Consider the following 13,437-nt stretch of genomic DNA (forward strand, 5'->3'; position numbering starts at 1 on the left):
CAAGTCAGGCTGAAACAGTTAATTGTTTTCCTTTAATACAGGTACAATGATAACTGTTTATGATGAGATTTGTTTGTGGTAACTTTGTAAAGAGCTGTTATTTGAATGTATTCAGACAGAAAAGGATTAAGGCATGTTTCCACAAGCACACACATCACTTTCTATGGTTGTTGCAACTCCAAGTAAGAGTGTCCCAAATTCTTTCAGACTATCCTATCCCTGAAATGATTTTGAAGGATAACATATTGACACTATATAGAAGAATTATGAGCCTCAAGCTTAGTAGATTCTAAAATCTGCATACTCAAAACAAAATTCCTGTTATTTTTTCCTTTTAAGATCAGAAAAATTGTGAAAATGTTTGTGATGTCACATTTTATATACCTTTGCCCAGTTTATTCTCTTCATAGACACTTCAGGGTTGTATTTTTTCTTGGGCTTCATTCCAAAAGGCAGTGCTGGTGCAGCTTGTAGAGAAGGAAAGCCACCAAAAGGGGGTGGTGGTGGTGGACCTCCAAACATAGGTGGAGGTGGTATAGACCCTCCAGGCAAAGGAGGAGGTGGAGGAGGTGGAATACCACCAGGTAATGGTGGTGGAGGTGGAGGAGAAACAGCAGCAGCAGCAGAGACTGCACCACCTGGAAGAGGAGGAGGTGGTGGTGGTGGTGGCGGCACCCCTGGAGGAGGTAAGCTACATGAAGATGCAGGAGCCTGCAAAACAAGTATGTTTTAGATCTGAGGATTTAAAAAGGGTAACGGAGAGAATGGTGACCACACAAGAGACATCAAAGGTACCTAGTTAATTCTCATTTAAATGACAACCTGCACATTCTGAGAACCTGCATATTTTGGATGTTTTCCAGGTCACTGAAGTAAGCAAGGCCATTTAACTATGTTCTATGACACAATACTGAAAGATTTCACAGAGACGAAATTCATAACGAAAAAGAATGTGGTCTTACACAAAGTGGGGAGGGAATCATTTTAAAATCAGTATGAGTCATTTAACAGGAATGGGTTATATTTTTGGCACTACATTAGATTGAGAAGCAGCAAGTGTCATATGTAACTTTTTAAAGAGTTTCTTCACATTATAATAGATCAAGAGAATTAATGAAGTGACATTTGAAAACAAGAAAAAAGGTCCATTAACAAAATACATTCCAGGGGTTTAAGGTATTTTTATCTGTGTGGTATTCATAGAACTGTTAAAAAGGAAGCCAACTAGCTGAAACCGAATTATCATCTTAAGGTTCCCATATTTAAATATTCACTACCTCAGAAAATCCATCTTCAAAATGATATAAACTGTAGAGGCTGAGAAATTAGGAAGCAGATCTGATTTTAGGCTGTGATTCTTAAAAAGGTTCACTTCTACTGACAAGGTAACGCTAGAGAAGTTCATTATTTGTACTAATATAAGCTTTCAACATCACCATTTGAGGTCTTGGGCAGAACATCAAATAATGTGGTACCACCAGCATAAAAAGCCATAAATTGGCCATTTATTCTTGAACTTTCTCTGTATAGAATAAACTCCACTGGAGCAAGTGCAGTTTCACAAGCAGACTACCAAATGGCTTAACTTTTAAACCTTTACTTTTAAACTGTTCCTTTAAATAAAAAAAAGAACACTAGAGACAGTCTGCCCCATGGTTTCCCCGCTCATCTTTAAACAGAGAACCAAAATCTGCTCATAGCATGCCCTCTATATCCTTTACAATGCTTAGTTCCCTATTGTCATTAAATGTTAACAGCAACAAAAAGAAAATTCTCCTTCTTAGGAATTTTCAGTAAGCTTTTGAATGCATTAATATAACCATCAAAATTTCTCCATGCTACCAACTATGGTCAAAGTGCCAAAAAGAAGTTCTGTTCTCTAATTTTTTTTGGTGCAACTGAATCAAGTATGAGTTTTCATTTATACTTTACATTATATGCCTTAACATTCATTTCCAGTTAAATTGCACTAAGCTTTCTAACCAACAAGCACATTAAAATAATAAAACATCCGCACAAAACCAAAATGTACGTAATACAGTGTTGTCCGTTGCTTTCTGAAAATCTTCCCCCCAAAAAGTGGTGTTTCATTTTTATTCGGATGCCATGCTGCCAATATCATCCACTGTTGGTGTTTTAGTGCCACAGATGTGACTATTCCTTACAGAGAAATTGTAAAGGGCCATAAACCCCACAAAAGTCATTAAACATCCAATAAAAAAATTGTAAATCATTTCTCTTTTCAGCCAAACTGATTCAAGAGTCCTGTGAGAACCTATAGTGCATGCACACCCCTATTTGTTTCAATGGGAGGAAGACATGTGCATGTGCCAGTATGGAGTAGAGGTTAGGGTATTCAAGGTGGGCAAGGGTAGTTCAAATCCCCACTCAGCTCACTGGGTGACCTTGGGTCAGTTACTCATTCCCTCTCAGCCTAACCTATCTCACAAGGGTGTTGTAAGAATAAAACAGGGGGAAGCACATATATGACACCTTGACCTCATTAGTGAAATGACTGGATAAATCTAATAACATATGCTCTCACAAACACACACACGCACCATGAATGGGACAGTTTTTGTAGGGAGCCAAAGATACCTGGGCAATTCCATGCCTGCTGGTTTTAATTGCTGATTTTTACTATAATTCTTACCTTGCCTCTCCAAGATTCCTTACACATCCTCTACCCTGGACATAAAAAGGTGGAGGTGAACAGCCCACAACATCTTTTGAAATGACCTATCAGTAAGGCTCTAGCTCAGTAAGGCCAATAGAAGGAACCAGACACCCTGTCTAGCTTGAAACACTGATGCAATATTTCTCCTACCATCTTCTTTAACACTGTTAGCAATTTTCCCTTAATTCCAATAAAATTAATTTCCTACTTCCTCCAAAGTAGAACTCATTTTGAAAGGCTGTTAAATCCATCTTGTTACATCACCTGGGTTCGTAGCTGCTGGATTTCAGTTTCAAGTTCTTTGATTTTCTCTTCTCTTTTCTGAAGCTCCGTTTGTGCCTCCTGTCGAGCTGTGAACTCTTCATCAAACTGCAATGATCGTCAACATAGAAACACCCATCCATCTTTGTCCAAACATAATACTGTAACTTTCACATGGGTGCTATATAGATTGAGTGAAATAACAGACACTAGTTTGGCTTCCTAGACTAGTTTAAAAAAAAAATTCCAATTTTCCTTGGCTCAAACCATTCACATCAATAACTAGTTAAAGTCATTTTTCTTCACATTCCTGTCAATTTGCAGGTACATAAGCCTCAATAGGCATTTTCATTAGAATCTGCAGCATTTTAACGACATACTTCAGATGTTAAAACTCATATTCTGCCTGTAAACACCCTAACATTAGAGCTTAGCTTAGTCCACTTTCCTCTGAAACATTTTAGTCATCATCCAAAAAACTGAATGCTCAGGGGGGCCCTATTACCTGCTACAGAATGTTAAAACTTTATAAGCACACAGGAAACAGCCCCTTTTCACAGTCAGATATGGAAAAGTTTTTGTTCTAAATTTACTTTCTCCCAATCTGGTACTGTAATCTTCTGTATATATTAGTGCAACTATTTGTAGTTAAATAAGAAATAACTGACAGATACTCTTCCACAGCCTTTGGGGTTTTGTTTGTATCTATCTTTGAACAGTAGGCAACTTTCTGGATAATCTGTTTGGCAAGAAGGATGGGAATGCCTATGAACCAGAGTGTGTGCATGTGTGCGTGTGTGTGTGACATACACAAACACCTTCTATTTTCCTTTTAGACTTAACACTTTTCAAATGTGCTATGTGCTATATGGTGTGAAGGCACATGAGGCCAGCAGTCTGCTGAAGCTAAGCAGGGTCAGGTCTGGTCAGTGCCTGGATGAGAGACTGCCTGGGAACTATATGTAAGTGGTCTTGGGTTTCTATCATGAAAAGAAAGGCGGGATATAGATGTAATTAATAAAATAAATAAATGTCCCATCTCTGAAAATCTCAACCTGAACTAGTTTTGCAGATATCCTATATGGAAATGTATAGTTAAAAAAAAATATCATCACAAAGTGTATTTGCATAACAGATTACTTTGGATTTTTATGCTAGCAGAACAACCTACTTTACAATGGAAAGAAAATAACTTAAGTAGACAAGTCTGGCAATGTTCCTTTGTAAAAATCATTTGTTCAAGTTCTGTGGCTTTCATAGGTGATGTACTATCACTCAGATTTACCAAATCTGCTCAATTATAAGAGCCACCAGCATGTAATAATGTTTTCAATGAAAGTAGCAAATCCAGGACGAAAAAGTGAGGATTTAAAACACAAGGACAATAATCAAATCTGATAAATTTATATTAGTAAACATATTGAATGCACTGAATCTTATAGTAGTGTTAACCCTTGTCAGTGTGTTCTTTTCTCTAGTATGGCTGATGTCTCAAGTGTATAGACAGACAGTTCACTCAAGATAAAGATGAATTAACAGAGAAGTCTGCTGCCAGAAATGGAGATAGCTATAGAAAGATTGTGAGTTTATGGAAAAATATCCTATAGCATGATAAATTACCACTACAAAATTTGCCATTGTGCATGAACCTATCTCAAATTATATGTAACTTTCTAGCAGTCAAATGTATTGATCAAAAAAGCGCAGTATCACTAAAAGATTTGTAGGAAGACCTTCTACAGAAGAGAGTTTCCTGTAGGGGCTTAAACTGGTAGACCTAGCAAAACTTTCACCATTCCCCCCCCCCAAAAAAAACCCTATAGAATATTAAGCTAGTGAAATCAGAATGGAGTGAATAATGTTTAACATTGCTATCTTTGTGGAAATGTTTGAAGTGTGATAATCTCAAATATTTAAATGACTAAGTTCATTTCTGATATATGAGAACGTAACAGAGTGAAATAACCTTTTTTTAGAATCAGTGTTTATATGCCATAAAACCTTTTTTCTATTCTTAAAAAAGTCTCCAAAGGAAAACTACTGTTGTCCTTGTCCATTTGACCTCCCTAAGGGTATATGAGGCATGATTCCATATAGCTAACAGAAAACACAAGTAGTTAGACATAGCTCCCCAGCATCTAGCTGCCTTATGTAAGGCAGCCAATAGGAAGCAAGTTAAAGCTTGCTTATATTAAAGGATATAAATTTAAGGAAGGAAGGAAGGAAGGAAGGAAGAAGGAAAGAAGGAAAGAAGGAAAGAAAGAAGGAAAGAAAGAAGGAAAGAAAGAAAGAAAGAAAGAAAGAAAGAAAGAAAGAAAGAAAGAAAGAAAGAAAGAAAGAAAGAAAGAAAGAAAGAAAGAACCCATCCATAGTCCCTGGCCCTTCAGTATATGGATAGCTTCAGTTTGAATAAGAATTCTGCCCCCCACCTTTGACCCATACTGGTCAAGAGAACTAGTTTTTTCACCTGCTTTGTCAGAGGCAATCAAACTGTGATGTGGGTCAGGTGCCTAGCCAGTTCCATTACTTTTTGGTCACAGCCAGCAAGGTCAGTGTAGGTTAAATGAAATAAAGAACAGACTGATTTCCCAAGGCTATTTTGTCCAGAGGAACATATTTGACCAAAAGTGGGATGAGACAAACAGGGGTATATACCACTGGGACATGCACAATATGATAGTACCCATACCAGAGTGTGAAGTTTAGATGAATAGCTCAGGTTAGCCACTCAGATGCTGTTAATTTGTTAAGCTGTGGCCCAGCTTGTGTGCATATGATGCCCATGCACAATTGCATTTCTACACTAAGTCTTGAAATAAGTGTGCGTTTGTGGGAGAGAGGGAGGGAGAGAGGGAGAGAGAGGGAGGGAGAGAGGGAGAGAGAGGGAGGGAGAGAGAGGGGGAGAGAGGGGGAGAGAGGGGGAGAGAGGGGGAGAGAGGGGGGGAGAGGGGGGGAGGGGGGGGAGAGAGGGGGGGAGAGGGGGGGAGGGGGGGGAGAGAGGGGGGGGAGAGGGGGAGAGAGGGGGAGAGAGGGGGGGAGAGGGGGGGGAGAGGGGGGGGAGAGGGGGGGAGAGGGGGGGGAGAGGGGGGGAGAGGGGGGGAGAGGGGGGGAGAGGGGGAGAGGGGGAGAGGGGGAGAGGGGGAGAGGGGGAGAGGGGGAGAGGGGGAGGGGGAGGGGGAGGGGGAGAGGGAGAGGGAGAGGGAGAGGGAGAGGGAGAGGGAGAGGGAGAGGGAGAGGGAGAGGGAGAGGGAGAGGGAGAGGGAGAGGGAGAGAGAGAGAGAGAGAGAGAGAGAGAGAACATGCCAGCTACTGAGTTTCTATTTATCAGATTTCTTACCCACCCTTCACCATAAGGTCCCAGGGCAGATTACAACAATATTAAATACAATACAATATTAAAATAAGTTAAAACAATTTACATTCAAATGAGCAGAATGTGAATGTAAGTTGATGATGGGATGTTGAATTGACAGGAACAAAATCTTTTCAGTGCTATGTGTTTTCCTAGTGCCTACCTTTTTGGAAAATTCTGCAGCTTTTTGCTCACTTTCTTCTACTTTTGTTTTGTCCACACAGTTATCTAAAAGGATTCAAACCATAAGGACCAACATAATCTCCATTTCAAAAAGCAAATACGTACAAAAGGCAAATACATACACAGTAAAAACTGCTTCTAAGTAGCAACAAATATTTGAATGAATCTTTATTTTTACCCCACCCTTTTTCCAAAACTGGAACTCAGGGCGGCTTACAAATAAAAACTACTCATAGGTAAAAAACATACAAAAATATACAATTAAAATACAATTAAACTATTTAATTAAAATATTTTCAAAAGTTCAACATTTCTAGGTTCTGCAAAGTTACAAAAATCCAACTTTGTAATTCCAAATTCAACTCTATAGCAATTTGATGCTATCTAGACTAAAGTAGTTATTGGCCAGTTACATAATCGCTTTCTATATAAATAAAAATGTAACCCCATGAATCCAGTTTGCAGCCCAAAAGACAGATGGTGCTGCAAACTATACTGCAACAGTGGAGGAGGCAACTGGAAGCAGCTCAGGAAAGCCATGGAAGAACATTCCTGAAAGGCTGATATAAAAGGGAATGGGTGAAGGGGGGGATTAGCCAGCTCTAAAGTAGAGTGGGGAAAGCAGGGAGAGTCCTTAGCCACCTAAAAAGCAGGAGGAAAATCAGGGGGTCAGTAGCCAGCTCTAATGGTCAGGAGGGAGTGGGGGGGCTTAGCCAACTATAAACAGCAGGTGGGAAACCAGCAGGGGTTACCCAGCTCTAAAGTGGAAGGGGAAAGTGGAGGGGGAAAGTGGAGGGGGAAAGTGGAGGGGGAAAGTGGAGGGGGAAGTGGAGGGGGAAGTGGGGGGGAAGTGGGGGGGGAAGTGGGGGGGAAGTGGGGGGGAAGTGGGGGGGGGAAGTGGGGGGGGAAGTGGGGGGGGAAGTGGGGGGGGGAAGTGGGGGGGAAGTGGGGGGGGAAGTGGGGGGGAAGTGGGGGGGGAAGTGGGGGGGGAAGTGGGGGGGGAAGTGGGGGGGAAGTGGGGGGGGAAGTGGGGGGGAAGTGGGGGGGGAAGTGGGGGGGGAGTGGGGGGGGAGTGGGGGGGGAAGTGGGGGGGAAGTGGGGGGGGAAGTGGGGGGGGAGTGGGGGGGGAGTGGGGGGGGGAAGTGGGGGGGGAGTGGGGGGGGAGTGGGGGGGGAAAGTGGGGGGGCTCAGCCAGCTCTAAACTGGAGAGGGAAAGTAGGGAGGCTTAGCCAGTTCTATAGGGGAGAAAAGTGGGAGGAGGCTTAGCCAAGTCTAAACCCCACACACTAACTCCACAAGCTGCTCCACGAGCTAGAGGGAGCCCCCAGCTGACAAAGTGTCAAGCCCCAGCTGACAAAGCGTCAAGGCGAGTTAAGCAGCAGAGTGAGAAGAGGGTAAGTAGCACCCATTTATTTCATTATTTAATTGAATTAAAACAGCTCAGAGGAATAAGTAATAAGGGCAGCCTAGGGTCACTCTGAGCTAGGAGCCAAATCCTGAAAGAACCTACATCTTAGGAGATAGATCCTAGGGGTAGGAAGCCTATAGAAAGCTAGTTTTCAACACCAACCTAGCAGGAAAGCTTCAGGGGACACTGTAAACAAGGCCAAATTCCAGTTGGAGAGAAGGGGAAAAAGGAAACTCCACCAATACATACAGGGAGGGAGTCAGCTCACTCTTGGCTAAAAAGGGCAGCTTTAGCCTTCCTTAAACACAACCACAAGCTCTGTTTCCCTAGGTTAAAGAAAGGTCAGACTGTTCTAGGTGGGAAAACCGAAAACAAAAAAGACTCGCCTGGAACCCACAGCCCCTTGCTTAGATTAAAAGCAGTCAAACGCTAGTCTAGTTTGTCCAGGCCAGAGTGCAAGGCACCACTTAAAACTACAGGGGAACTTGCACTGATAAAAGTGGTTGTTGTCAGCAAATAAAATAAAAATAGAGTAAAAGCTAGTTAACCTTTCTTAGTACCACTAGTCAAAGTCCTTAAACAGTCTCCCCCCCGGCTAAGGAAGGAAGGAAGGAAGGAAGGAACCCTGAGATAATCCTAAGGAGTTAAGCCCCAGCTGATAGTTGAGCCATCAGCCTCAATTAAAACATCATTGGCTGGCAGCAGTAGCTGGAAGGGACCAGCCACACATATAAATTCAGAACACCCTAGTGAGGGAGCCTGCTCCACAAGCTAGAGGGAGGCCCCAGCTGACAAAGCGTCAAGGCCCCAGCTGACAATATAAAAACTGACAAATCAGCTGTGGCCGTTTCTGAACCAGGATAGCCTGACCACTGTTGTCCACGCACTGGTAACCTCTAGGCTCAATTACTGTAATGTGCTCTATGTTGGGCTGCCCTTGAGGTTGGTCCAGAACCTGTAGCTGGTGCAGAATGTGGCAGCGAGACTACTCACTGGGGCAGGGTATTGCCAACATGTCACCCCACTGTTGAAAGAATTGCACTGGCTGCCCATTTGCTACCGGGCCAAGTTCAAGGTTCTAGTCTTGGTGTACAAAGCCCTATACAACTTGTGACCAGGATACCTGAAAGACCATCTTATCCCTTATATACCCAGTTGATCACTGCGGTCTGCAGGTGAGGGCCTCCTGCAGATACCATCTTATCAGGATTTCTGTCCCGCATAACACAACATAGCAAACGGACCTTTAGTGTGGCAGCACCTACCCTGTGGAATTCCCTCCCCTTAAATATTAGACAGACACCCTCTCTGTTATCTTTCGGTGCCTATTGAAGACTTTCCTCTTTCAACAAGCCTTTTAAGTTGAGACCTTATCCCAGTCTGCGTCTGTGTTGGAATTGCTTTTTAATATGTTTTTAAGCCTTTTTTTTAAAAAAAGAAAAAACATTTAAACCTCTTTTTTAATGTCTTGAAAGCTTTTTAAAAATGTTTTAAGATGTTTTGTTTTTATGTATTTTAATGTCTGTTTTTATGATGTTTTAAAGAGTTTTTTGTGTTTTTGTTTGCCGCCCTGAGCTTCTGCTGGGAGGAAGGGTGGGAAATAAACAAACAAACAAACAAACAAATTGCAAGCTTAAGCATGGTACCATAGATACTACCAAAGCTGAATGCATTTTACTTGCTACATCAATTTCTGATTTCACCTAACCAAGAACATGTTCCTCACTGGATCAACAGAATTTCAGTAGTTTTACTAACATACGGACCTTTTAGACACATTGATTTCAATGAGAGACTTATTTAACTCTCTACCAATGGGGTAAGCTAAAATGACTTAACTTTGGCTGCAACACAGAGATACTACACAAATGGTGATCTTATGAGAAAATACTTCAAAACAATAATTATCAAAATATTGACACATGTAATATTATGATACCTACATACCTACAAGGTGAGTGAAATCTACATCCAACCTTCCTCTACATTTGAAGTCAGGATCCATACCACTACAGTGCAATACTATCTGTGAAACACATTCTTCTATTATCTTGTAATACTGAGGGCTGGTGGCAAAAAATAAAATAAAATGGAATGGTTTTAATAATTAAGGCACTCTGTAAAAATAGAGATGAAACATTTCAATCGGCCTAATAATCGATGAAAGGCAGTCGATTTTCATCCATATGACAACTGAATTGCTGTTTTGTTTTTAGGGGCATAATGTAGCAAATCTGCCACACTCAGATACAGAGGATTCCTCTAGATGAAATGTGCTGCTTACCACTTCTCTCTTCAGCACAAGCCCACAGAGTATACAAGAGGCTATTACTGGGAACGAGAAATAAGTGTGTTCTTCTCATATCTCCATTCAGCCACTCTTGTCTTTGCTCCAAAGCTTTACTGCCAAGAGGGAGGACTGGATGGCAATGCGGAAGGAGTAAGCAGAAATCCTAATACCCTGAGCTGTACTGACCCTAAGGAATCCTCTGTGTATGGGTGCTGCAGGTTCCATGGAAATACATAATTTACCTAGGGCTCAAAATTATACGTAAACAAAGGTTTTCCACATCTTTTAAGAGTATGCTCCTCATCACCTCTTCCAAAAGAGCTTCACTTTTGCTTAATAAATAACATGTCCTCCTATGTGCAATTAAAGGGCTTAAATTAAATGTGTTACCTTGCCACATGAACACCAGTTTTTAAGCTAAACCCCCAGACTTCTGGCTTATAAGTCATAACAATCACTGCTGGCTTACTAGTCAAAATAATTACTACAGACTTACCGGACATAATAATCATTCCTGATAAGTAGAAAATGTTGTAAAATGGATAGGAAATAGTTTTCAGATGCTGTTTCTCTCAACATGTTGTACAACAGGTGGTAGACCTCATTCACATCAGTACAAGGATTGTCAAGGAAATTCCAAAACAGGAATATACACATATAGAGTAACTCTGCATTTTTGAGGGCTAGGGCCTAAAGAGCCCTATGGTTGCAAGGGAGCAAGCAAGCCCTTGAGTAAACCCAAAGTATCTCTTTGGATCCGAAATTAACTATTCAAATATATGGATATTCTTAATATTTACCATTGCGGAATTTTGATTTTCTTGTACTCACAAACATAAAGTGCATATAGTCACCATTCACGGAAGTAAATTTAACAATATCTGTGGCTCCAACACCTCCACAAGCAGCCAGAAATCTCTCTTCAAAATCAAGGAAGTTCTTGTGTTCCCGTTATATGGTGAACACAAACACAAAACTGACCACCAAAGGAAATTAAGCAGTTTTATTAGCAAGGAGATAATCATAGTTCTCTGAATTTTGAACTGCAGCTTTGGATTATTTAATGATGACACTCATTACTTACCAACAAGAAGATAGTGGGCTGATATAATGCTAAAACATAGTTTAGCATTGCAACAACAAGCCTAGCCACGGTAACATTATCATCCATATGAAAAACAAAAATAATTCAACATAATCACCAAGGCACATAATTGTAATCTTAAAAAGACCCCAACACATAGGAAAAAAATCTGTATTATATCAGTCTTGCGATGGAGAAGTGCCCACTAGCTACCTTAGTGATGTGATGACACAAAATGCTAAGTTGCCCAGGAAATTAAACGGTGTGCAGTCCATCCTCTGTGAGGACAGGAAAGATTTTAGTTTGGCTACCATTAAACTCCATGCATAGGTAGGCTTGGAACTGAAGGCAAGTCTCAGGATATAAGAACAGGCAGACCAGGGAGAAGGCATGAAGAATGCAAAGTAGGTAACAGAATGATAGGAAAGCATATGGCCTGAGGAAAAGTGCACAGAGAAGGAAGAAAAAGGTTTTTGAGGCAAGAAAGGACTAAAGCAGTAGTCTTGGGGAAGGTCCAGACCCTAACAAGGGAATTCCATCAGTTGTGGCTGCAACTGTAATGCCAGCATTGTGACTGGAGAATCCTTAGAGAGCAACTGAGCCAAGAGCAATACTGAACATACTGAATTTCATGTACTGATCTGAACTAGCTAGCCAGTTCTCTGGCATTTAGTCTTCCATATATTTTATCTCCAGAGATTTAAGAAATTGTCTTCAATAGATACTATCCATAGTCCACTGAAGGACAGCGGTCTGCTTTAAAAAAGCTTCATTTTCTGAAAGTCAAGGAGAAAGTTCCAATAAACATTAAATGTGTACATGACTGATTGATCATCAGTGCCAACTGGTTTATTGCTCAGTTTGAAATAAAATGCCAAGATGCTTTTTATTCTCAACATCCTCATGCGCACTTCAAATAATTAGACTATAGCACCTAGCACTATTGTTGAAAGCTGTCTTCTACAAACTCATTTCAAAGAAAAATGGTGCCATTTTTAAAAAGGATATTCCATTTCCACTCTGATGTCACTGAGGCGGTGAGACAATTCAATGAAGTCTTCTTCTTTGTTTTCATCAAACACTTTCAACTGAATATCAAGTTCTTCATTTTCCTTCTCTTTTAGATCCTATTATTCCATGAAATAAATTGAATAGTTTATCATAAAACGTATTTAAATGGCTTCCTTCCATCTCTTCTATACATACAGTATGACCAAGCAAAATCACACAGTTGAAGGTCACATGTTGAGTTTACAGCCGCCATATGTTCTTCTAATCCTCTGGATATTTATAACTAAAATATTTTTTGTCACAGTATAATAATGAGTTCCAGTTTTGGAAAAATGGCAGGGTATAAATAAAGATAATAATAATAATAATAATAATAATAATAATAATAATAATAATAATAATAATAATAATAATAATAATAAAATACATACAGGCTAGAAATATCAATGGCTGATACTTGTACATGATACACCATAGACAAGGTGACAGTGAGACAAAAATTATTACCTTGTTATTTAACTCTTATTCTATAAGCATACAAAAATCAAAACCTCTCTAGACCAAATAGAAACTTGTTCTAGTACAACAGTTGAAAAATACCTTGAAGGAGTCACATAGTTATGAAACAAATTGTTCATAACATTTACGCTATTTGAAAAAAGCACATTGATATATTCAAGCACAACAGTCCCAAGTATGGCGTGTTGAGAATTCTTCTTAAACTTCTGCTACTACTATTGTGAATACCTATTCCAAGTAGTGTGCTCATTAGGGAACTGGTTTTGTCCATGGATCCTCCATGAACAGTCATAAAATAAAATACCATGTGAAAGTGTTACTTTCAGTTGCATAATCATAATACACTGCATATTTATTTCATAGTCATCTTGAAATATTAATACACGTCTGCATTAACCTTGAAGTCTGAATCTAAACAACTGTCATTCAACTGAGGTTACAGTGGTGCATGTGTGTCGAGAATACAGAGCTCTTTCCATGAGCTTTTAACAAATTGCCAGATCATATTTAGAATGTGTTAATGGTATTTAAATGTTTGAACTCCAAGAGTGGTCTGTCTATAACAAATTCATTTCTCAAGACTGCATATGTTGAATGTCTGTGTTTGGATGGCATTCACTGTTGGAAACTTATTTCATTTCCAGTTATGGGT

General features: G+C 40.3%; 1 protein-coding gene across 6 annotated transcripts in view; it reads right to left on the reverse strand.

Annotated features, from left to right (window-relative positions):
• Nucleotides 1-13,437, reverse strand: part of DIAPH2 (diaphanous related formin 2) — a 455,139-nt gene that overhangs the window by 356,441 nt on the left and 85,261 nt on the right. For all 6 annotated transcript variants that reach the window (XM_061598178.1, XM_061598177.1, XM_061598175.1 and 3 more), the window contains 6 exons: nt 12,264-12,382; nt 10,668-10,784; nt 9,829-9,947; nt 6,454-6,518; nt 2,942-3,046; nt 385-711 (listed from right to left, as the gene is read on the reverse strand). In XM_061598178.1, coding sequence (XP_061454162.1) covers nt 385-711; nt 2,942-3,046; nt 6,454-6,518; nt 9,829-9,947; nt 10,668-10,784; nt 12,264-12,382 — 852 coding nt within the window. The remainder of the gene's footprint in view (nt 1-384; nt 712-2,941; nt 3,047-6,453; nt 6,519-9,828; nt 9,948-10,667; nt 10,785-12,263; nt 12,383-13,437) is intronic.

Source organism: Rhineura floridana, chromosome 16 (genome assembly GCF_030035675.1).
Source record: "Rhineura floridana isolate rRhiFlo1 chromosome 16, rRhiFlo1.hap2, whole genome shotgun sequence".
Classification (NCBI taxonomy): domain Eukaryota; kingdom Metazoa; phylum Chordata; class Lepidosauria; order Squamata; family Rhineuridae; genus Rhineura; species Rhineura floridana.